Genomic DNA, 25,332 nt, shown 5'->3' on the forward strand with positions numbered 1-25,332 from the left:
TCTCCTGTAGTGTAGTCAGTCCACGGGCCGCCCTGTTTTTTATGGCAGGTCTAAATTTTAAATTATACTCCAGTCACCACTGCATCCTATAGTTTCTCCTTTCTCGTTTGGTTTTCGGTCGAATGACTGGGTATGACGTAGAGGGGAGGAGCTATATAGCAGCTCTGCTTGGGTGATCCTCTTGCACTTCCTGTTAGGGAGGAGTTAATATCCCATAAGTAATGGATGACCCGTGGACTGACTACACTACAGGAGAAAGGAATTTATCAGGTAAGCATAAATTATGTTTTTTAAAAGCCCATGTGGAAGCTACTGCTCTAGTAGAATGAGCTGTAATTCTTTCGGGAGGCTGCTGGCCAGCAGTCTCATAAGCTAAGCGAATTATGCTTCTTAGCCAAAAGGAAAGAGAAGTTGCCGAAGCCTTTTGGCCTCTCCTCTGTCCAGAGTAGACAACAAACAAAGCAGATGTTTGACGAAAATCTTTCGTAGCTTGTAAATAAAACGAACCACATCAAGATTGTGTAATAGACGTTCCTTCTTTGAAAAAGGATTAAGACATAGGGAAGGAACAACAATCTCCTGATTGAAATTCTTATTAGATACCACCTTAGGCAGAAACCCTGGTTTGGTACGTAACACTACCTTATCAGCATGGAAAATCAGATAAGGGGAATCGCACTGTAAAGCAGATAACTCCGAAACTCTTCGAGCCGAGGAGATAGCTACTAAAAATAGAACTTTCCAAGATAAAAGCTTAATATCTATGGAATGCAAAGGTTCAAACCGAACCCCTTGAAGAACTTTAAGAACTAAATTTAAACTCCATGGCGGAGCAACAGGTTTAAACACAGGCTTGATTCTAACTAAAGCCTGACAAAACGCCTGAACATCTGGAACCTCAGCCAGACGTTTGTGCAAAAGAATAGACAGAGCAGAAATCTGTCCCTTTAAGGAACTAGCTGACAATCCCTTCTCCAATCCTTCTTGGAGAAAAGATAATATCCTAGGAATCCTGACCTTACTCCATGAGTAACCCTTGGAGTCACACCAATGAAGATATTTACACCATATCTTATGATAGATTTTCCTGGTGACAGGCTTTCGAGCCTGAATTAAGGTATCAGTGACTGATTCTGAAAAACCACGCTTTGATAGAATCAAGCGTTCAATCTCCAAGAAATTAGATTTGGATGTTTGAAGGAACCTTGAAGTAGAAGGTCCTGCCTTAGCGGCAGAGTCCATGGTGGAAAGGATGACATGTCCACCAGATCTGCATACCAAGTCCTGCGTGGCCACGCAGGGGCTATCAAGATCACTGAAGCTCTCTCCTGCTTGATCTTGGCAATCAGACGAGGGAGCAGAGGAAACAGTGGAAACACATAAGCCAGGCTGAAGGACCAGGGCGCTGCTAGAGCATCTATCAGCGCTGCCTTGGGATCCCTGGACCTGGACCCGTAACAAGGAAGCTTGGTGTTCTGATGAGACGCCATGAGATCCAGTTCTGGTTTGCCCCAAAGTTGGATCAACTGGGCAAATACCTCCGGATGGAGCTCCCACTCCCCCGGATGAAAAGTCTGCCGACTTAGAGAAGCCGCCTCCCAGTTCTCTACTACTGGGATATGGATAGCTGAGAGATGGCAAGAGTGAACCTCTGCCCATAGAATTATCTTTGAAACCTCCAACATTGCCAGGGGGCTCCATGTTCCCCCCTGATGGTTGATATAGGCTACAGTCGTGATGTTGTCCGACTGAAATCTGATGAACCTGACCGCAGCTAGCTGAGGCCAAGCCTGAAGAGCATTGAATATTGTTCTTAGTTCCAGAATGTTTATCCGAAGTTGGGCCTCCTCCTGAGTCCACGAACCCTGAGCCTTCAGGGAGTTCCAGACTGCACCCCAGCCCACAAGGCTGGCATCTGTCGTAACTATAGTCCATTCTGGCCTGCGGAAACTCATTCCCTTGGACAGATGGACCCTAGATAGCCACTAGAGAAGAGAATCCCTGGTCTCTTGATCCAGATTTAGTAGAGGGGACATTTCTGTGTAATACCCATTCCACTGATTGAGCATGCAAAGTTGCAGTGGTCTGAGATGTAGGCGGGCAAACGGAACTATGTCCATTGCCGCTACCATTAATCCGATTACCTCCATACACTGAGCCACTGACGGACGAGAAATGGATTAAAGAGCACGGCAGGAAGTTAGAAGTTTTGACAACCTGACCTCTGTCAGATAAATCTTCATTTCTACTGAATCTATCAGAGTTCCTAGGAAGGAAACTCTTGTGAGAGGTGAGAGAGAACTCTTTCCTTCGTTCACCTTCCACCCGTGAGACCTTAGGAATGCCAGAACAATGTCCGTATGGGACCAGGCGATATGAAAAGTTGACGCCTGTATCAGGATGTCGTCTAGGTAAGGGGCTACTGCTATACCCCGCGGTCTTAGAACTGCCAGAAGGGACCTTATAACCTTCGTAAAGATTCTTGGTGCCGTGGCTAACCCGAAGGGAAGAGCCACAAACTGGTAATGCCTGTCTAGGAAGGCGAACCTGAGAAACTGATGATGATCCCTGTGTATCGGAATATGTAGATAAGCATCCTTTAAATCCACGGTAGTCATATATTGACCCTCCTGGATCATAGGTAGGATGGTTCGTATAGTCTCCATCTTGAAGGATGGGACCCTGAGAAATTTGTTTAGGATCTTGAGATCCAAGATTGGTCTGAAAGTTCCCTCTTTCTTGGGAACTATAAACAGATTTGAATAGAAGCCCTACCCCTGTTCCTCCTTTGGAACTGGGTGGATCACTCCCATAACTAGTAGGTCTTGAACGCAATGTAAGAATGCCTCTCTCTTTATCTGGTTTGCAGATAATTGTGAGAGATGAAATCTCCCCTTTGGAGATGAAGCTTTGAAATCCAGAAGATATCCCTGGGAAACAATCTCCAGAGCCCAGGGATCCTGGACGTCTCTTGCCCAAGCCTGGGCAAAGAGAGAAAGTCTGCCCCCCACTAGATCCAGTCCCGGATCGGGGGCTACTCCTTCATGCTGTCTTAGAGGCAGCAACAGGCTTTTTGGCCTGTTTCCCCTTGTTCCAAGCCTGGTTAGGTCTCCAGACTGGCTTGGACTGGGCAAAATTTCCCTCTTGTTTTGTAGAAGAGGAAGATGAAGCTGCGCCACTCTTGAAGTTTTGAAAGGAACGAAAATTAGTCTGTTTGTTCCTTAACTTGTTGGACCTATCCTGGGGAAGGGCGTGGCCTTTTCCTCCAGTAATATCAGAAATTATCTCCTTCAGTCCAGGCCCAAATAGGGTCTGCCCTTTGAAGGGGATCTTGAGAAGTTTAGACTTTGAAGTGACATCAGCTGACCAGGATTTAAGCCATAGCACCCTATGTGCCTGAATGGCAAAACCTGAATTTTTAGCCGTTAGCTTGGTTAAATGAAAAACGTCGTCAGAAATAAATGAATTGGCTAACTTAAGAGCTTTAAGCCTGTCAAGGATATCATCCAACGGGGTCTCTACCTGTAAAGCCTCCTCCAGAGACTCGAACCAGAAAGCCGCTGCAGCAGTGACTGGGGCAATGCATGCAAGAGGCTGGAGAATAAAACCTTGTTGTATAAAGGTTTTCTTAAGGAAACCCTCTAATTTCTTATCCATAGGATCTAGGAAAGCACAACTGTCCTCGACAGGAATAGTTGTACGCTTAGCTAGGGTAGAGACTGCTCCCTCCACCTTAGGGACCGTCTGCCACAAGTCCCATGTAGCGGCATCTATAGGAAACATTTTCTTAAAAGCAGGAGGGGGAGAGAACGGCACACCTGGTCTATCCCATTCCTTAGTAATAATTTCTGAAAACCTCTTAGGGATTGGAAAAACATCAGTGTAAACGGGCACTGCAAAGTATTTGTCCATTTTACACAATTTCTCTGGGACTACAATGGTGTCAGTCATCCAGAGTCGCTAAAACCTCCCTGAGCAACACACAGAGGTGTTCAAGCTTAAATTTAAATGCTGTCATTTCAGAGTCAGACTGAAGTAACGCCTTCCCTGAATCAGAGAAGTCACCCACAGATAGAAGCTCTCCTGCTTCAACTTCTGCACAATGTGAGGGTATATCAGACATAGCTACTTAAGCGTCAGAGAGCTCTGTATTTGTTCTAGCCCCAGTGCTGTCCCGCTTTCCTTGTAACCCTGGCAGTTTGGACAATACCTCTGTGAGGGTATGATTCATAACTGCTGCCATGTCTTGTAAAGTAAACGCATTGGACGCGCTAGATGTACTTGGCCTCCCTTGAGCGGGAGTTATAGGTTCTGACACGTGGGGAGAGCTAGATGGCATAACCTCCCTTTTGTCAGTCTCAGAAACCTCAGGTGATAAATCTTTAAAAGCCATAATATGGTCTTTATAACTTATAGAAAGGTCAGTGCATTTGGTACACATTCTAAGAGGGGGTTCCACAATGGCTTCTAAACATAATGAACAAGGAGTTTCCTCTATGTCAGACATGTTTAACAGACTAGTAATGAGACCAGCAAGCTTGGAAAACACTTTAATAAATGTGAAAAAAGCAATAATAAAAAACGGTACTGTGCCTTTAAGAGAAAAAAACTACCACATAAACTGCAAAATAGTGAAAAAAAGTAGTAAACTCTACAAAATTTTTACAGTGTGTATAAGGGACTAAAGCAGCATTGCACCCACTTGCAAATGGATGATTAATCCCTCAGGCCCAAAAACGAATTAGAAAAACATTAAACCTGTTAACAAACAGTCAAACACACTGCCACAGCTCTGCTGTCGCTCCTACCTGCCCTTAAAAACGACTTTTGCAGGAACAAAACCCTCTATAGAGGTCCTATAAGCCAGAGGACTCCTTCACGAAAATAGACCCCTCCCACCATGCACTCAAAGTCAGAGGGCCTTAAAAAAGTCCTCCTAGGAGTAATCTAACAAGCCATGTGGAAACTAGGCCCCAAATAAAGATTTATCACCCTTAGAGAAAAAACGTTTTTATTTATAAATCATGCAAACATTTTTACACTAAGTAATATAGGTATTAACATGAATGTTATCCCTTTTTGCAAGCATGATCCCAGTTGTTGTTAAATCACTGTATCAGGCTTACCTTAACTATATCAGGCACTGTCAGCATTTTCTAGACCTTATCATCTCTCTAGAAAAAAATATACTGAACATATTTCAAAGCAGGCAATCTGCAGACCGTCCCCCCAACTGAAGTTTTCTTTCCATACTCTTCAGTTATGTGTGAGCACAGCAATGGACCTTAAATACAAACCGCTAAGATCATCAAACCTCCAGGCAGAAGTCTTCTTCCAATTTCTGCCTGAGAGTAAAAACAGTACAATGCCAGTACCGTTTAAAAATAACAAACTTTTGATTGAAGGTAAAAACTACACTAAGTCACCAGATCTCTCTTGATACTTCCTTTCTTGTCGAGAGCTGCAAGAGAATGACTGGGGGTGGCAGTTAGGGGAGGAGCTATATAGACAGCTCTGCTGTGGGTGTCCTCTTGCAGCTTCCTGTTGGGAAGGAGAATATCCCACAAGTAATGGATGAACCCGTGGACTGGATACACCTTTACAAGAGAAATACAGTTGCCCCCTGACATGAGCAATATTCTGTTATACTGCTTTATAGACAGGTTTGCTTGTTCTTTTTTTCAGTTAACTTTTTAATAGTTTTTTAACACTTCTTTTTTTCCTTACAGGTTACAGGTAACCTTATTTGGACATATGTTTGTGGAAAACCTGTGTTTTCATCCCCTCAGTGCAACCAGACTCACATTTTTGTTGGCTGTGTGGATGAACATTTCTACTGCCTCAATAATGCAGGAGAAAAGGTTAGTAATAAGGAAATGCTTTTATACTGATCCAGTTTAAGATATGTCCATCATTAACTTTTTTATCTCGTTGGAATAACAGAAAAATGCCCATGACGTTGTGTGATCTTGGGGCTTTAACACCATTGGGATTAATTTTCTTCTTAAACGGGAAGAGTCCACAGCTGCATTCATTACCTTTGGGAATTCAGAGCCTGGCCACCAGGAGGAGGCAAGGACACCCTAGCCAAAGGCTTCAAATACCTCCCCCACTTCCCTCATCCACCAGTCATTCTTTGCCTTTCGTCACAGGAGGTTGGCAGAGAAGTGTCAGAAGTTTGAGTTAGTCTCTTATGGAGGGTAGTACTCTTCGAAATGGGACTGGAGTTTTAAGTAATTCTGTCAGCCTCTCAGTGAGAGCATGGATGAAGGTTAGAGTCCGGAGATGCAGGGAGAGTTAATGTTAACAGCTCCTTGGCAATCCACGTTGACGAGTTTCGCTGCCTGCCTTTCTTCACTCAAGTCCATGTCAGAAGAGATGCTACTATCTGTCACACTTGAAGGGCCTTGTTCCTGTTCCATGACGCAGATTCCGGTAAGATCGTTTCATTTTATTTCGATATGTGAATGTAAGGTTAACGAAAGAAGGTAGGGTCCCAGTGGGAATCATGGGTTAATATCTCCTGAGGGGGTTATTAAACAGGGGGGACTTTAATCATGTTTGATGGTTCTATCTGCTAATGCATAGCAATACTTAGCCTCTTGGCTTTACCGATCATAAAGGCCTTATCTTAATGATGCGATCTCTTGAGATTGCGCACCCTTTTTGTGACTGGCATGGTACACTTCGTGACAGGTGCGGTTATGTTGTTTCTCACGTCCGTATGCTGACTGTGTGGTGACAGAGAGAGTCTGCTCGTGGGTGGTCTGGTTCACAGGAGGTGGTGAGTGCCCCAGCCATTGGGGGTGTAAAGAGGTTGCCAGTTAGTGTTTGTCATTTTTGTAATCCCAAGATTATGGAGGATTCTGATATCTTAGACATGGATGTCTCCGATACCAGAATTATGTTTTCTAGTTCATTTATCGAACCTTCAGGTCAAATTTCCTTGGACAGTTTTAGAATGTCCTTCTACCAGGGAGGTACTGATCGGGCGCTTTCTGCTTTGGTTCATGTCACCCTCGTGGTACTGATTTAATCCTGTTGATTCTTTACTTGGTCTATTGATATGGACTCTGGGCTCGGATCCTATTTCGAAGTATAATGCCTAGTGTGTAGATACAATGCTTCCGAACGGAGGGTTGTGAGTTCCGATCTAAGGTTGGCTTTCTGGCTATTCGCCTGGGATATGGGTCTGACTTTTTCAGACATCCTCATGGTTCTAAAGGGTCTCTGGGGACTCAGAACCGTAGTTTCCATTCCTTTAGAGTTGGGACATGTGAATGACCTCCATGGTCTAGTGTTCCGAGTGGTGAACGATTTGTGTCCTCCCTTGAGTTTTTCTTCCGGATGTTGACTATTTAGCCTAATAGCACTTTTTTGCGGTGGTGGAGTCTCCTTCCTTCCCGTCTGGGTTGGTTCATCTGGTCTGGAAGTGCAGGCATGTCCTTCTTCCTTTGCTCTGAATTGCGTTTGCTCTAAGAGGGGGAGTGCAGGGGTTACCCTGCCTTCTGTAGGGAGCTGCGAGGTTCCCAGCTTTTATCCTGTTAAAGAGTTTTTTTTTGGGAGCCTGATCCTGCAAGGATCTCTGTTGTCTCTTCCATATAGGATCTACCCTTGGTCTGACCATGGTCTTTCGACGCTCGGGTGTTGTCTTTGACCTCGTTGTCGATCTAGCCTTTGGGTTTAAATGTGAGGTCCGAGGTCGGGTACAGATGGTCGCCCTTCTGGGGTCAGGTAGATGACCATTTCTCCGCAATGCTCTGTTAGGAGCTTAGTGGAGGGTGGTTTCCGTCTATCTCACTGGAATGGCAAGCAGAAGGTCCAGGGCTCACTTCCACCTTCGGGTGCTGGTTCTTACCTTTCCAGCGTGTGTAACAAGTAATTATGCTTGTCTACGAGGATTTACCTTGAGACCCAGGAGCACTGGGTGCCGAATCTTAAACTGGTCAAGAGTTCTTTCAGACTCTTGGGTTTGTGGCTGTTGCTAGGTCATTAAGTCTACGGACTTTAGATGGTGCGCTCCTAATTATAGGGGGCAGCTTAAGGTTCCTCATGAAGTTAGATCTTTCGATCGATTCCGTTTTTCAAGGACTCTGGCCTAGGACCATGTCTCTTCCTGGATCGGGTTTAAACGGTTCTGTTTAACCTTCGGTTTGGTGTTCCCACGTGTCCCTTGGAAAGTGGTTTGAGTTCCACGATAGCTTGGGTCAGCCTTCCTACCTGGAAGCTGGTCATTGCGAGTTCTTGTTTCAGATGTCTTGGTGTTCTCTTGGAGAGCTCTTTATTAGCTGCTGGGATTGTTATCCTGTTCTGCTGTCTATGCTTGTCTAGCCTGAAGGTTTCGACTTGCCTATAATGCATCAGGGAACTCACGTTTTTTCTGGAGCACCTTTTGTGGTATGGTGCTGTGTCAGGGATATGAGGGTGGCCTCGGGTCCTTTCGGGACGTTTTTCCCTGTGTATGGAATTTGTTTCAGGTCCTTGTTCTTCTAGGGAGTTCATCTCCCTGGGCAATAGTATTGTGACAACCTTTAGTTGTTCTAAGTTTGTTTTGAGCCCGTGTGTTGGTCCTTTGGATATTTCTGGGATCTGTTTTCCCTCTCGGGGGAAGGTTGAGGTCCTTGTCCTTTACACCGGGGTACTCTTTGTGGGAGTTGAAAGCCGCAGGGCTGGCTCCTCGGAGGCTGTTGTGCTCAACAGACTCGGGGGCTGAGTGGTCTCTAACATGGCCTTGCTTGTTGTGTAACTGATTTGCAGTTACCTGGGCTCCGGGTTTTTTCCGCATGTCCTTTGTTATTTTTGTAGGGTGTCGGGTAACTTCAGGCTGTGGTGCCTTTCGAAGGGGCCGCATTTTTGTACCCACCCTTTGTTTGCATTCAGTGTCCTCTAGCTTGGGTATTGTTTTCCCAAAAGTAATGAATGCAGCTGTGGACTCTTCCAGTTTAAGAAGAAAAACATAAATTATGCTTACCTGATAATTTTCTTTTCTTCTGACGGGAAGAGTCCACAGCTCCCGCTCGCGTTTTGTCTATGAGGCAGCAGTAATTTTTTATTCTTCTGGCACCTTTTTCACCCTGATATTTATCCTACTGTTCCTTGTTCCCTTGGCAGAATGACTGGGGGATGAGGGAAGTGGGGGAGGTATTTAAAGTCTTTGGCTGGGGTGTCTTTGCCTTTTCCTGGTGGCCAGGTTCTGAGTTCCCAAAAGTAATGAATGCAGCTGTGGACTCTTCCCGTCAGAAGAAAAGAAAATGATCAGGTAAGCATAATTTATGTTTTACTGCATGTTTCACATTAACAGTACAATGTTGTACATTGTTCTTTTTATATGGTCTGGTCTGCTCAGTACCATAATTATCTAACTCTTGTGTGAGTGAACAATTTGTGGGGTGACTTATTCAAATCCAGTTGCTGGAAGACAAAGATCAAGGTTGAATGGTTGATACATTGAACTTTAAGGGAAATCTAAATATTAAGGAAAATCTAAAAAAAGCACCAAAGTGATGCATTAACTCTAATACATTTCTTTCTTTACAAAAACAGAATGCAACATTACCAATGTACAGTATTTTGCATATTTTATTTTAGTTGCCTAAAAATGCACACGTATCTGAGCAGAATCTTATAATCCTGCCTGTAGTGGATTTTCTTTCTTCTGCAGAACTTTGCTTCTTGCAGCCAAATGGTGTTTCTCCAGGACCTATTTAATAGTCACACAACAAGGCAGATTTTACTGACCACCTGGCTTAAAGTTTTAAGGTACACTCAAGTCAAAATTAAACTTTCATGATTCAGATAGAGCATGCAAGTTTAAACAACTTTCCAATTTACTTCCATTAACAAAATGTGCACAGTCTGTTATATTTACAACTTTTGAGTCACCAAGTCCTACTGAGCATGTGCAAGAATTCACAGAATATACGTATATGCATTTGTGATTGGTTTATGGCTGTCACATGATACAGGAGGAGTGGAAACAGATAAAACTTTGAAAATTGTCAGAAACAAATATACTCATTTGAAGTTCAGATTAAGTGCTATTGCATTGTCTTTTTATCATGCATGTGTAGATTGTGCAAATCTACTGTATTTACTGGTCCAACATTAATCTAAAATTAGCTAACAGTAAATTTGTCCAATGTTTGTTGCGCAAATTATCATTAAAACAATATATGCTAAATTATGCAATTCATTTGGCTTTGGATAGTTAAAGTCACATTTCTTTCATGTAATTGGTCCATGAGCTAGTGACGTATGGGATATACAATCCTACCAGGAGGGGCAAAGTTTCCCAAACCTCAAAATGCCTATAAATACACCCCTCACCACACCCACAATTCAGTTTTACAAATTTTGCCTCCTATGGAGATGGTGAAGTAAATTTGTGCTAAGATTTCTACGTTGATATGCACTTATCAGCTTTTTTTTGAAACCCGATTCCTCTCAGAGTACAGTGAATGTCAGAAGGATGTGAAGGGAGTATCACCTATTGAATGCAATGGTTTTTCTCACGGGGATCTATTTCATAGGTTCTCTGTTATCCGTCGTAGAGATTCATCTCCTACCTCCCTTTTCAGATCGACGATATGCTCTCATATTCCATTACCTCTACTGATAACTGTTTCATTACTAGTTTGGCTATCTGCTATATGTGGATGGGTGTCTTTTGGTAAGTATGTTTCTTTCATGTAATTAGCAAGAGTCCATGAGCTAGTGACGTATGGGATATACATTCCTACCAGGAGGGGCAAAGTTTCCCAAACCTTAAAATGCCTATAAATACACCCCTCACCACACCCACAATTCAGTTTTACAAACTTTGCCTCCGATGGAGGTGGTGAAGTAAGTTTGTGCTAGATTCTACGTTGATATGCGCTCTGCAGCAAGTTGGAGCCCGGTTTTCCTCTCAGCGTGCAGTGAATGTCAGAGGGATGTGAGGAGAGTATTGCCTATTTGAATGCAGTGATCTCCTTCTACGGGGTCTATTTCATAGGTTCTCTGTTATCGGTCGTAGAGATTCATCTCTTACCTCCCTTTTCAGATCGACGATATACTCTTATATATACCATTACCTCTGCTGATTCTCGTTTCAGTACTGGTTTGGCTTTCTACAAACATGTAGATGAGTGTCCTGGGGTAAGTAAATCTTATTTTCTGTGACACTCTAAGCTATGGTTGGGCACTTTGTTTATAAAGTTCTAAATATATGTATTCAAACATTTATTTGCCTTGACTCAGAATGTTCAACTTTCCTTATTTTTCAGACAGTCAGTTTCATATTTGGGATAATGCATTTGAATTAATCATTTTTTCTTACCTTCAAAAATTTGACTCTTTTTTCCCTGTGGGCTGTTAGGCTCGCGGGGGCTGAAAATGCTTCATTTTATTGCGTCATTCTTGGCGCGGACTTTTTTGGCGCAAAAATTATTTTCCGTTTCCGGCGTCATACGTGTCGCCGGAAGTTGCGTCATTTTTTGACGTTATTTTGCGCCAAAAATGTTGGCGTTCCGGATGTGGCGTCATTTTTGGCGCCAAAAGCATTTAGTCTTATTTTTTCATTGCTTCTGGTCATTTAAGGAATTTGATCAATTTTGCTTTATATGTTGTTTTTTCTCTTACATATTGCAAGATGTCTCACGTTGCATCTGAGTCAGAAGATACTACAGGAAAATCGCTGTCTAGTGCTGGAGCTACCAAGCTAAGTGTATCTGCTATAATTTTTGGTATCTGTTTCTCCAGCTGTTGTTTGTATTGCATGTCATGACAAACTTATTAATGCAGATAAAATTTCCTTTAGTACTGTTACATTACCTGTTGCTGTTCCGTCAACATCTAATTTTCAGAGTGTTCCTGATAAACATAAGAGATTTTATTTTTTAAATCCATTAAGAAGGCTATGTCTGTTATTTCTCCTTCTAGTTTACATAAAAGTCTTTTAAAACTTCTCTTTTTTCAGATGAATTTTTAAATGAACATCATCATTCTGATACTGATAATGGTTCTTCTGGTTCAGAGGTTTCTGTCTCAGAGGTTGATGCTGATAAATCTTTGTATTTGTTCAAGATGGAATTTATTCGTTCTTTATTTAAAGAAGTATTAATTGCATTAGAAATAGAGGATTCTGGTCCTCTTGATACTAAATCTAAACGTTTAAATAAGGTTTTTAAATCTCCTGTAGTTATTCCAGAAGTGTTTAATCTCCCTGATGCTATTTCTGAAGTAATTTCCAGGGAATGGAATAATTTGGGTAATTCTTTTACTCCTTCTAAACGTTTAAGCAATTATATCCTGTGCCATCTGACAGATTAGAGTTTTTTTGGGACAAAATCCCTAAGGTTATGGGGCTGTCTCTACTCCTGCTAAATGTGCTACTATTCCTATGGCAGATAGTACTTCATTTAAGGATCCTTTAGATAGGAAAATTGAATCCTTTCTAAGAAAAGCTTACTTATGTTCAGGTAATCTTCTTAGACCTGCTATATTTTTAGCGGATGTTGCTGCAGCTTCAACTTTTTGGTTAGAAGCTTTAGCGCAACAAGTAACAGATCATAATTTTATAGCATTATTATTATTCTATAACATGCTAATAATTTTATTGGTGATACCATCTTTTGATATCATTAGAGTTGATGTCAGGTATATGTCTCTAGCTATTTTAGCTAGAAAAGCTTTATGGATTAAACTTGGAATGCTGATATGTCTTCTAAGTCAACTTTGCTTTCCCTTTCTTTCCAGGGTAATAAATTATTATCTCAACTGTTTCTGGAAGGAAGGGAACTTTTTTACCAAAGGATAAAAAATCTAAGGTAAATTTAGGTCTAATAATCATTTTCGTTCCTTTCCTCACAATAAGGAACAAAAGCCTGATCCTTCATCCTCAGGAGCGGTATCAGTTTGGAAACTATTTCCAGTTTGGAATATATCCAAGCCTTATAGAAAACCTATAGCCAGCTCCTAAGTACCCATGAAGGTGCGGACCTTATTCCAGCTCAGCTGGTATGGGGCAGATTACATTTTCTTCAAAGAAATTTTGATCAATTCCGTTCTCAATTTCTGGTTTCAGAACATTGTTTCAGAAAGGTACAGAATTGGCTTCAGTTAAGGCCTCCTGCTAAGAGATTTTTTTCTTTCCCGTGTCCCAGTTAACACAGCAAAGGCTCAGCATTTCTGAAATGTGTTTTCAGATCTAGAGTTGGCTGGAGTAATTATGCCAGTTCCAGTTCTGGAACAGGGGCTGGGGTTTTATTTTATCTCTTCATTGTACCAAAGAAGGTCAATTCCTTCAGACCAGTTCCGGATCTATCAATATTGAATCGTTATGTAAGGATACCAACATTCAAGATGGTTACTGTAGGACTATCCTGCCTTTTGTTTAGCAAGGGCATTATATGTCTACAATAGATTTACAGGATGTGTATCTGCATATTCCGATTCATCCAGATCACTTTTAGTGTCTGAGATTCTCTTTTTAGACAAGCATTACCAGTTTTGTGGCTCTACCATTTGGCCTAGCCTCAGTTCCAAGAATTTTTTTCAAAGGTTCTCGGTGCCCTTCTTTCTGTAATCAGAGAACAGGGTTTTGGTATTTCCTTATTGGACGATATCTGGGTACTTGCTCAGTCTTCTCATTTTCGAAGAATCTCATACGAATCGACTTGTGTTGTTTCTTCAAGTTCATGGTTGGAGGATCAATTTACCAATCAGTTCATTGATTCCTCAGACAAGGGTAACCTTTTTAGGTTTCTAGATAGATTCAGTGTCTATGACTCTGTCCTTGTCAGACAAGAGAAGTTTAACATTGATATCAGCTTGTCAAAACCTTCAGTCACAATCATTCCCTTTGGTAGCCTTATGCATGGAAATTTTAGGTCTTAGGACTGCCGCATCAGATGCGATCTCCTTTGCTCGTTTTCACATGCGACCTCTTCAGCTCTGTATGCTGAACCAATGGTGCAGGGATTACTCAAAGATATCTCAATTAATATCTTTAAACCGATTATACGACACTCTCTGACATGGTGGACAGATCACCATCGTTTAGTTCAGGGGGCTTCTTTGTTCTTCCGACCTGGACTATAATCTCAACAGATGCAAGTCTTACAGGTTGGGGAGCTGTGTGGGGGTATCTGACGGCACAAGGGGTTTGGGAATCTCAGGAGGTGAGATTTCCGATCAATATTTTGGAACTCCGTGCAATTTTCAGAGCTCTTCAGTCTTGGCCTCTTCTGAAGAGAGAGTTGTTCATTTGTTTTCAGATAGACAATGTCACAACTGTGGCATACATCAATCATCAAGGAGGGACTCACAGTCCTCTGGCTATGACAGAAGTATCTCGAATTTTGGTTTGGGCGGAATCCAGCTCCTGTCTAATCTCTGCGGTTCATATCCCAGGTATGGACAATTGGAAAGCGGATTATCTCAGTCGCCAAACGTTGCACCTGGGCGAATGGTCTTCACCCAGAGGTATTTCCTCAGATTGTTCAAATGTGGGAACTCCCAGAAATAGATCTGATGGCTTCTCATCTAAACAAGAAACTTCCCTGGTATCTGTCCGGATCCCGGGATCCTCGGGCGGAGGCAGTGGATGCATTATCTCTTCCTTACAAGTGTCATCCTGCCTATATCTTTCCGCCTCTAGTTCTTCTTCCAAGGGTATTCTCCAATATTCTAAAGGAATGCTCTTTTGTCCTGCTGGTAGCTCCAGCATGGTCTCACAGGTTTTGGTATGCGGATCTTGTCCGGATGGCCTCTTGCCAGCTGTGGACTCTTCCGTTAAGACCAGTCTTTCTGTCTCAAGGTTCTTTTTTCCATCAGGATCTCAAAACCTTAATTTTAAGGTGTGGAGTTTGAACGCTTGATTCTTGGTCAAAGAGGTTTCTCTGACTCTGTGATTGATACTATGTGACAGGCTCGTAAATCTGTATCTAGAGAGATATATTATAGAGTCTGGAAGACTTATATTTCTTCAGGATGGTTTAGATAAAGGTTTGTCCGCAAGTTTCTTGAAAGACAAATCTCTGCTCTTTCTGTTCTTTTTCACAGAAGGATTGCTAATCTTCCTGATATTCATTGTTTTGTACAACCTTTGGTTCGTATAAAACTTGTCATTAAGTCAATTTCTCCTCCTTGGAGTTTGAATTTGGTTCTGGGGGCTCTTCAAGCTCCTCCTTTTGAACCCATGCATTCTTTGGTCGTTATATTACTTTCTTGGAAAGTTTTGTTTCTTTTGGCCATCTCTTCTGCCAGAAGAGTCTCTGAATTATCTACTCTTTTTTGTGAGTCTCCTTTTCTGATTTTGCATCAGGATAAGGCGGTGCTGCGAACTTCTTTTGAATTTTTTACCTAAGGTTGTGAATTCTAACAACATTAGTAGAGAAATTGTGGTTCCTTCATTATGTCCTAATCCTATGAATTCTAAGGAGAAATCATTGCATTCTTTGGATGCTGTTAGAGCTTTGTAATATTATGTTGAAGCTACTAAGTCTTTCCGAAAGACTTCTAGTCTATTTGTCATCTTTTCCGGTTCTAGAAAAGACCAGAAAGCTTCTGCCATTTCTTTGGCATCTTGGTTGAAATCTTTATTTTATCATGCCTATGTTGAGTCGGGTAACACTCCGCCTCAAAGGATTACAGCTCATTCTACTAGGTCAGTTTCTACTTCCTGGGCATTTAAGAATGAAGCTTCGGTTGATCAGATTTGCAAAACAGCAACTTGGTCCTCTTTGCATACTTTTACTAAATTCTACCATTTGATGTGTTTTTTTCTTTTGAAGCAGTTTTTGGTAGAAACGTACTTCAGGCAGTGGTTTCAGTTTGAATCTTCTGCTTATGTTTTTTCATTAAAATTTTATTCTGGGTGTGGATTATTTTCAGCAGGAATTGGCTGTCTTTATTTTATCCCTCCCTCTCTAGTGACTCTTGTGTGGAAAGATCCACATCTTGGGTAATCATTATCCCATACGTCACTAGCTCATGGACTCTTGCTAATTACATGAAAGAAAACATAATTTATGTAAGAACTTACCTGATAAATTCATTTCTTTCATATTAGCAAGAGTCCATGAGGCCCGCCCTTTTTTGTGGTGGTTTTGATTTTTTTATATAAAGCACAATTATTCCAATTCCTTATTTTATATGCTTTCGCACTTTTTTCTTATCACCCCACTTCTTGGCTATTCGTTAAACTGAATTGTGGGTGTGGTGAGGGGTGTATTTATAGGCATTTTAAGGTTTGGGAAACTTTGCCCCTCCTGGTAGGAATGTATATCCCATACGTCACTAGCTCATGGACTCTTGCTAATATGAAAGAAATGAATTTATTAGGTAAGTTCTTACATAAATTATGTTTTTCATTACTTAAGACACTCTCAGCTATGGTTTGGCACTTTATGTTTTTATATAAAGTTCTAAATATATGTATTGTACTTATATTTGCCATGATTCAGGTTTTCAGTATATTTCCTTTTTTTGCAGACTGTCAGTTTCATATCTGGGAAATGCTTTTTTTATGAAAAATTATTTCTTACCTGGGGTATAGTCTCTTTTCAAATTGACTGTCTTTTCAAATTTGCGGTCAGATTTAGGCTCGCGAGGGCGTAAAATGCCAAAATTTATTGCATCATTTTTTGGCGCGAAGTTACGTTCATTGACGCAAATTTGTCATTTCCGGCGTCTTAGTTGACGCCGAGTCCTTCACAAGGTTGTGTCATCTATGACGCAAGTGTTTCGTTTCCGGACGTTTTTGGCGCCAAAAAATATTTTTCTGTTTGTTGTGCGTCATACTTGGCGCCAAATATTTTTATTATTTAAAACCCCATTTCTCCAACATTGGTGTGTCCGGTCCACGGCGTCATCCTTACTTGTGGGAATATCTCTTCCCCAACAGGAAAAGGCAAAGAGTCCCAGCAAAGCTGGCCATATAGTCCCTCCTAGGCTCCGCCCACCCCAGTCATTCTCTTTGCCGTTGCACAGACAACATCTCCACGGAGATGGTTAAGAGTATGTGGTGTTTAGTTGTAGTTTTTTATTCTACTATCAAGAGTTTGTTATTTTAAAATAGTACTGGTATGTACTATTTACTCTGAAACAGAAAAAGATGAAGAATTCTGTTTGTGAGAGGAAGATGATTTTAGCAGACAGTAACTAAAATCCTTTGCTGTTTCCACATAGGACTGTTGAGATGAAGTAACTTCAGTTGGGGGAAACAGCAGACTTTTTCTGCTTAAGGTATGACTAGCCATATTTCTAACAAGACTGTGTAATGCTGGAAGGCTGTCTTTTACCCTCATGGGGACCGGTAAGCCATTTTCTTAGTCTCAAGCAGAATAAAGGGCTTAATATGGGCTATAAAACTGGTAGACACTTTTATGGGCAAAATCGATTGCTTTATTTGGGCATTTTATACATGTTTATGCTGGTATTTCACACTTATAAACTTGGGGAACGTTTTTTAACGTCAGGCACTATGTTAGACACCTTTTCCAGTCAGGAAGGGCCTTCCCATTTTCGCGCCATTACTGCGCAGTTGTTTTTGAGAGCAAGACATGCATGTGTGAGGACCTGAAGATAGTTGGAAAAGTTCCTAGAAGGCGTCATTTGGTATCGTATTCCCCTCTGGGCTTGGTAAAGTCGCAGCAAAGGCTGTAGCTGGGACTGTAGAAGGGTTAAAACTGTAACCGGCTCCGGTTTCGTTATTTTAAGGGTTAAAGCTCTGAAAATTGGTGTGCAATACTTTTTTTTTTTTTTTTCCAAAAGAGCTTTATTCAAGTATAATAAACATACAAAATAAAAAGTGATCTTACAAGATATAAAACTGTAAAAATACAAGGCAAAATAATCTAAACAACGTGTCTCATACAAGAAAGTTACGACTTGAATCAGTGCGTTAAAGGTATGTTTACATATAGCCAATGATGTCCAACTGAATCCCTGGCGGTGTCAACAAGTCTACAGCCATATTTGTTATTATTATATACCCCGTCAGGTTACACAGATTATCACTCATGAAAATGGCGTAGAATGTAAGTCCAATAAGCTTCTGTCCAATCCAGGGTACAGTGATCTTAAATTTCTATTACATTATACCTTGAGAGATTTAGAAGAACTGCGTAATAACAAAAATTTTTTACAAATCTTAACACGGTTTCTGCCGTGAGGGCCACTATACTCTACTAGTCCGGGCGATATCTATTTTCCTTCTAATACATATATATCACTTATTATATACAATCTTTCATACCTTCAATAAAGATCAACTGCCAACCACCTCTAAGCCATAAATATACTGCTCCCATAGAAATAGCATATCATGGTACAAGGTCAAATTTCCTATTTTAAGATAATGTAGCCTCTCTAATATTAAGGTGTGTTTCACTAGATCATACCAATTACTAAGTGTAGGTGCATGTGCCTTCTTCCAGGATCTTGCTATTAGCCTTTTTGCTGCGTTTATTAGTATTTGATAAAGGTTTCTCCTAATCCTACATGAGATCTCAGTGTTAGCATTAAACAAGATGCCTTCAGGCGACAGTGTCCAATCAATTCCAATAATATTGCAAATCTGGTTATGTATTTGTGCCCAAAATGTGTGTATTACTCTACATTCCCACCATATATGGTACATGGTGCCTTCCTGCTCGCAACCCCTCCAACATCTGCCACTGGCATTTTTAAACATGTGTTTTAGTTTGCCGGGCGTTAGGTACCACCTAGTGAGGATTTTGGTATTTGTTTCAAGTGCTGTTGCTGAGTGTGCTGATTTGGCTGTTGCCTGACACCATGTATTCCATTGTTTACAAGAAAACCTTCTGCCCATTTCAGCCTCCCATTTAGATGTATAATTCGGTTTGGCCGGAAGGCTTGACTTAAGGACAGCCCTATACATTGTGGAGATCACCCCCTTAGGGTGTTGGGACGATATGCATAAATTTTCAAATATCGTGAGTGGCCTGAGCAAATCTTGCTTGCTTTTTTGCATAGTTAGGAAATGACGTACCTGATGATATCTCAACCAGGATTGGAAGAAAGTATAACCTTGTGTCAGTAGAGTGTCTCTCTGCGCTAATCTTCCCTTTTCCAATAGCAAATATATAGGGATATGATCTAACAGTTTAGGTGCTTGATCTACCTTTAATTTCTTCCCTGACCAACCATGTAGAAGTTCCTCATTTGGATCAAGTATTGTTAGAGGGGAGTAAATGGATGTTATGTGATTGTGTTTGTTACGTAATTTTAACCAGTCAGACCAGGTATCCTTGATAATTGGGTAGGCCTCAATTTTTTCTATAGGTGGTTTTTGAGGTACCCAACAGATCCAACCTATGTGTGAGACCCCCAGCAGTTGAGATTCTAGATGGACACTTCTCTTATAAGAGTTGCCACCCTGTCTGCACCATTCTACTACCTTATTCGCGGCAATCGCCAATTTATAAAAGTGCAAATTAGGGACCCCCAATCCCCCCTCTTCCCTGTGCCTGTAAAGCGTGTTCTTAGCTAGGCGCGGGGGTTTTCTATCCCAAATATAAGTGTCTATAATCACTTGCAATTTGCTGATGTCTGCTGTCACTCCCGATATGGGCAATGCTTGCATGACATACAGTGCTTTCGGTAATAACGTCATTTTGGCAGCAGCAATTCTACCCAGCCAGGAAATATGTTTTTTCGGTAGCCAAGAAGATGCCAAATGTTCGAATTCCCCTAACAATCGGCCATAATTTAATTTCCGTAGGGAAATAGGGTCCTGTGTCAGGAATATCCCCAAGTATTTTAATGCTTGACTCTGAATTTTATAGGGGAACATATGTTTAATTTTTAATACTTCTGAGTCTGCGAGGTTTATCGGATATAATTCCGATTTGTTAATATTTATCAAGAAATTTGACACTGCCCCATATGTCTCCAGTTCATTTTGGATGTGTGGAAGTGAAAGTAATGGTTCAGCTATTGTCAGGAGAATATCGTCAGCGAACATTGCCAACTTATAAGTTTGGTCTTGTATAGTAATACCCTTTATTCCCGATTGTTCACGTAATTTTGTGGCCAATGGTTCTAATGATAGTATAAAAAGGATGGGGGAGAGCGGGCAGCCCATTCCTAATTTCGAGGTGATCAGACAGAGCCCCATTAACCCGTATCTGGGCCGATGGAGTAGAATATAGGACAAAAATTTTTGAAATAATTTTTTTGGGGAAGCCAAATTTTTGAAGGGTTGTTAATAAAAAGGTCCAATCTAATCTATCAAATGCTTTTTCAGCATCAGTTGATAGGTAAATTGCAGGAATTTTGAATTTTTTAATGTAATCCATTAAGTTTAATACTTTACCAATATTATCTTTGGCCTCTCTCTCTGGGACAAAGCCAACTTGGTCGTGATGTATTAGTTTTGGGAGAACTTTATTTATCCTATTTGCTATGATTTTGGAATATAATTTGATATCTACATTTAACAAGGAGATTGGCCTGAAATTAGCTGGGGTCTCTGGCTTTTTGCCGGGTTTAGGGAGTACCGAGATATGAGCCTGTAGCATTGTATCAGGGAAAACTACAGTTTCAGATATTTGATTAAAAAGGGTAAGTAGATGTGGGATGAGTTGGGTCTTGAAAACTTTGTAATACCTATTACTGAGACCGTCCGGTCCTGGGGCCTTGTCCGGTTTCAGTTCTTTAATAGCTTCCATTATCTCCTTACTGGAAATCTGTGCTTCCAATACCCTGCTTTCATCTTCTGTGAGTTTAGGAAGATTTATACCCTCTAAATATCTTTCGCATTCTGACTGGTGGCTATTTGGCGCTCTGTTGGGAAATAAATTATATAATCTGTGATAGAACTTCCTGAAGGAGTCCCCAATGGATTTTGTGTCCTCAATATTAGTGTTATGTGGTGATTTGAGTGAGTATATGTAGGAGTTTGTGCGTTGTTGCTTTAATGCTCTAGCTAATAGCTTCCCCGATCTATTTCCCTCACCATAGTATTTTTGTTGTATGTGCAATTGACTTCTCTGTGACTCAATTTGCAAGTGCTTGTTTAGATTTTCCCTTTTATTTTGTAGAATCCCAGCCAGTTCCTGGTCCCTAGGGTGTAGTTTCAATGACATATCAGCCTCAGATACCTCTTGTGCTAATTTAACATATTCTGCAAGGGCTTGTTTGCGTTTATAAGCTTGTAATTTAATAAATTAGCCTCTGATGTAAGCTTTATGTGTTTCCCACACTATCGTGGGGCTAATGTCTGGTGTGCTATTAATAGTAAAGTAGCTATCTAGATACTCCGCGAATGATTCTATCACTTTTGAGTCAGCTAACAATACATTGTCAAGACGCCATGTAAAAGGCTTGATGGGGGCAGAAGGCCATGCCATCTCACATTCCACCAAAGAGTGATCTGACCATACTGTATGTTTGATATTTACATATTTAACTAATGAAAGCGCAAGATGATCTACTAGAATGTAGTCTAATCTTGAGTAACTTTTTTGTGGGTTTGAAAAGAAGGTGTAATCTCTAGTTTGCGGGTGGGTGTAGCGCCATGTGTCATGTAGTGTCAAAACTCTAATGTCTTTCCATATAGAATGAAGCATTTTTTGATTCTGTCGAACAGTGGGGTTAGAGCTGTCTAGGTCAGGATCGAGAGGGGTATTAAGATCTCCAGCGACAATTAAGGGGCCTTTGGCTATGTCTGTAATTCTATCCGAGATTTGTGAAACAAAACGGTCCTGCCTCACGTTGGGTGCATATAAATTGACAATAGTCACAGGCCTACCAAACATCAGGCCCATAATTCCCAAGAATCTCCCCTCCTTATCTTTATCTATTTTTTTGAGTTTGAATGGGATTGATTTGTGCACCAAAATGCTAACCCCGTTAATTTTTTTGGTGGGGTTCGTACTGTGGAAATGTTGCGGGTATTGAGTTGAAAGAAACCTAGGTATCTTACCCGTCTTAAAATGCGTTTCCTGCAGTAAAAGGATTTTCCCTCCTCTCCTATATAGGTCTCTGATGGCCATACTCCGCTTATTAGGGCAATTGAAACCTTTTACATTTTGAGTGATTATATGTATAGTAGGTGTGTTAATTTCTGTCATCCTGAGTGTTGAAGCTATGTTTAGCTAGTCCTAAGCTATATGGCAGTGTTATAAATGATTTACAGTTATATTTAGCCCAGAATACATGTCTGAAATTGAAGTGGCCCTCCCGGCAGTAGCTAAAAAAATAAACAAAATAATATTCAAACAGGATAAGTAGTGCACAACTGGTGCAAATGAAAAGAGCTATAACTAGCATTCTTTTAAGGGGAGAATACAAAACCCCTATTGGGCATGAAATAGCTATTACCTCAAGCTTGCACAGTGGTGCACCCTGAGTGTTGCTTAGTGTGTGCCTGGAAACATTTAGACATAAGATATGTTACATCTTGATTTGCAAACTAAACAATTTGAACATCCATACAATACATTCAAAGAAACATGTGTGAGCCCTACTCTTACAGTACTCAAATATTTACATTACAATGTAGGTTCCACTTAGTTCAGAGGCAATAATCATACCTTATTTACACGGCATATCTCACCTCTCTTCGTCTACAAGGACTCAATCCGTGTGGCTGTATCCCACCAAAGTTCTTTCTGTGAGATCATCTTGCCCCGGCCCACTCCTCTTTTAATTCACAGAGTGGGCCAGTACAGACGACCCCCAGAACACAAATACTGCTGCATCAGCTGCAACCCTCACCCCATAGATTTAATTAAATTCAGTCCCACAACAGAAAGAAAGAGAGAAAGTTCACTTTCCTGAAGTTGCTGCAGAGTCCACTTTTTGAATTTCTTTATTGACCGACTTTGCTGGGACTCTCTTCCACTCCGTTCTCTGTGGTAGAGGTGGGGCAGTATAGAGTCTCTCCCCTCTTCCCTCACGGATCTCATCTTGCTGGGGCATGGTGGTGATTTCCAGGTCCTTACAGACCCTCTGTATATCCTCTGTTGTATTGCATATTAATCTTCTTCCCTTCCATGGGATTTGCAGATTGAAAGGGTGGCCCCATCTGTATGGGATATTACGTTGTCTCAGTGTGGTGGTAAAGAACCTGAATTCACGTCTCTTCTGCAATGTTCTTGGAGTCAAATCTTCAAATAATTGAATGGATTCAGCCCTATACTTAAGAGGGAATTTCTGTCGTGCTTTTTTCATTATCTCCTCTTTGATTTGGTAACTAGTAATCTTGACAATAACATCTCTTGGGGGCTGGTCACCCAGAGGTTTTGCTCGCAAGGCCCGGTGGAACCTATCCAGCGCTATAGTGGCTTCTGGGTCTACTCCCAATATAAGAGTAAACAAACCTTGTAGATAGTCTTCCAGATCTGGTGGTAAGATGGTTTCTGGGATTCCTCTGATTCGAATGTTGCTGCGACGACTGCGATTTTCCAGGTCATCTAGTTTGTTCTCCATTTGTAAAAGTTGCTCATCTTGAGAGGCCACTTTAGACCTGAGAAATAGTATGTTGGAATCGGTGAGGAAATTGTTGTCTTCTAATTTTTCTACTCTCTGGCCCATATCTGAAAGTTCCTTTTTAATCTCAGAGATTTCCTCCCTGATGCATTGTTTAACTTGGCCAACTAGGTTGGAAAAGTCCTTTTTTGAGGGTAAGGAATCCAGCAGGGCTCTAGGAACTGAAATGGCATGTTCTGAACTCTCTCCCTCAGATTCAGATGAGGCAGAGGAAGCATCCCCTCTAGCATCGTTTGTAGCTGTTAGCACCTTCCCAGGTGTATCTATGTGCTTGAAAAAATTATTTACTGAAGGATTTGTTGTTGTCTGTTTTTTAGTGCCTTTGTCCAGCTTGCCTCCTTTTTTGGGAGACATTTTAACTCCTGTGTGAAAGAGAGATTGGTACTCTTGATATAAAGGATAAGATACAGTATCAATTAACTGCTGGCAGTTTGATTAAGCTAGGTCTGCCACTCTTATCTCTAATGTCAGTGTCTCTTGTCCTCTGCAAAATATGCGTTTATCACCAGCTATGAGTCTGGGGCCAGAGTGTATCCTTTGTTACCCTTCCTTCCTGCTTAGGCTAACCGCATCTGCCTAAGAATGTGTAACATGTGTCAGTGGGATGTATTTTTTATTAAATGATCGGAATAGTTCACACTACTACTGCCAAGCATATCTCTTGCGATGTTGTTATATTTGCTGCTGTCTCCTTATAGCAGGCTCAGTGTTCATTATTGTATGTGGCCATATGCTCCTGTTCACTGTGGCTAATGGCGGCCATCTATTAAATTTAGTGTTTCCTGTCCCGGGGCCTCGCACGAGTACAGCATGCCCACAGAAAGGTACCCACCTCAGATGACAGATACCCGCTTGCCGCTGTGATCACTATCCCAAGTTTTTTACGCTACCTGTCTAGCAGCTTTCTTCTCTGTCCGCGATCAGCGGCAAGCAGCGTCTCCTTCATACGACACTTGGATGCGTTACAGGCCGTAGGCCGCGGTGTAATAAAATGCCGTTTCCTTGCTGTTGTGTTGTATGTCTGGGTAGGTGCCAATCCGGGTTGATAAATAGGGCTTGTTAAGATGTCTTAGCAGTTCAGTTTAGCCAGGCACACTCACATTAAAATTGATTTAGCCCTTAAGGGAGACTAGAGCTCACAAACGTGCAGCCATCTCCTGTGAGTGCTGGCTCCGCCCCCCGGTGTGCAATACTTTTAATGCTTTAAGACACTGTGGTGAAATTTTGGTAAATTTTGAACAATTCCTTCATATTTTTTCACATATTCAGTAATAAAGTGTGCTCTGTTTAAAATTTAAAGAGACAGTAACGGTTTTGTTTTAAAACGGTTTTTGTGTTTTACTGACAAGTTTAAGCCTGTTTAACATGTCTGTGCCTTCAGATAAGCTATGTTCTATATGTATGAAAGTTAATGTGTCTCCCCCTTCTAAATTATGTGATAATTGTGCCAAAGCTTCCAAACAAAGTAAAGACAGTACTGTCACAGATAATGAAGTTGCCCAAGATGATTCATCAGATGAAGGGAGTAGACATGGTTCTACATTATCTCCTGTGTCTACACCAGTTTTGCCCACGCAGGAGGCCCCTAGTACTTCTAGCGCGCCAATGCTTATTACCATGCAACAATTGACGGCTGTAATGGATAACTCCATAGCAAATATTTTATCCAAAATGCCTGCATATCAGAGAAAGCGCGATTGCTCTGTTTTAAACACTGAAGAGCAGGAGGGCGCTGATGATAATTGTTCTGTCATACCCTCACACCAATCTGAAGGGGCCATGAGGGAGGTTTTGTCAGATGGGGAAATTTCAGATTCAGGAAAAATTTCCCAA

The 25,332-nt window shown here is 41.3% G+C and overlaps 1 protein-coding gene across 1 annotated transcript in view; it reads left to right on the forward strand.

Moving 5' to 3' along the window:
• The window catches only part of AASDH (aminoadipate-semialdehyde dehydrogenase), a 269,559-nt gene that overhangs the window by 168,953 nt on the left and 75,274 nt on the right, over positions 1 to 25,332 (forward strand). Inside the window, exon 15 of the mRNA XM_053703943.1 lies at positions 5,730 to 5,861. Within this exon, the coding sequence (XP_053559918.1) occupies positions 5,730 to 5,861 (132 nt within the window). The remainder of the gene's footprint in view (positions 1 to 5,729; positions 5,862 to 25,332) is intronic.

Source organism: Bombina bombina, chromosome 2 (genome assembly GCF_027579735.1).
Source record: "Bombina bombina isolate aBomBom1 chromosome 2, aBomBom1.pri, whole genome shotgun sequence".
In the NCBI taxonomy this organism is placed as follows: Eukaryota; Metazoa; Chordata; class Amphibia; order Anura; family Bombinatoridae; genus Bombina; species Bombina bombina.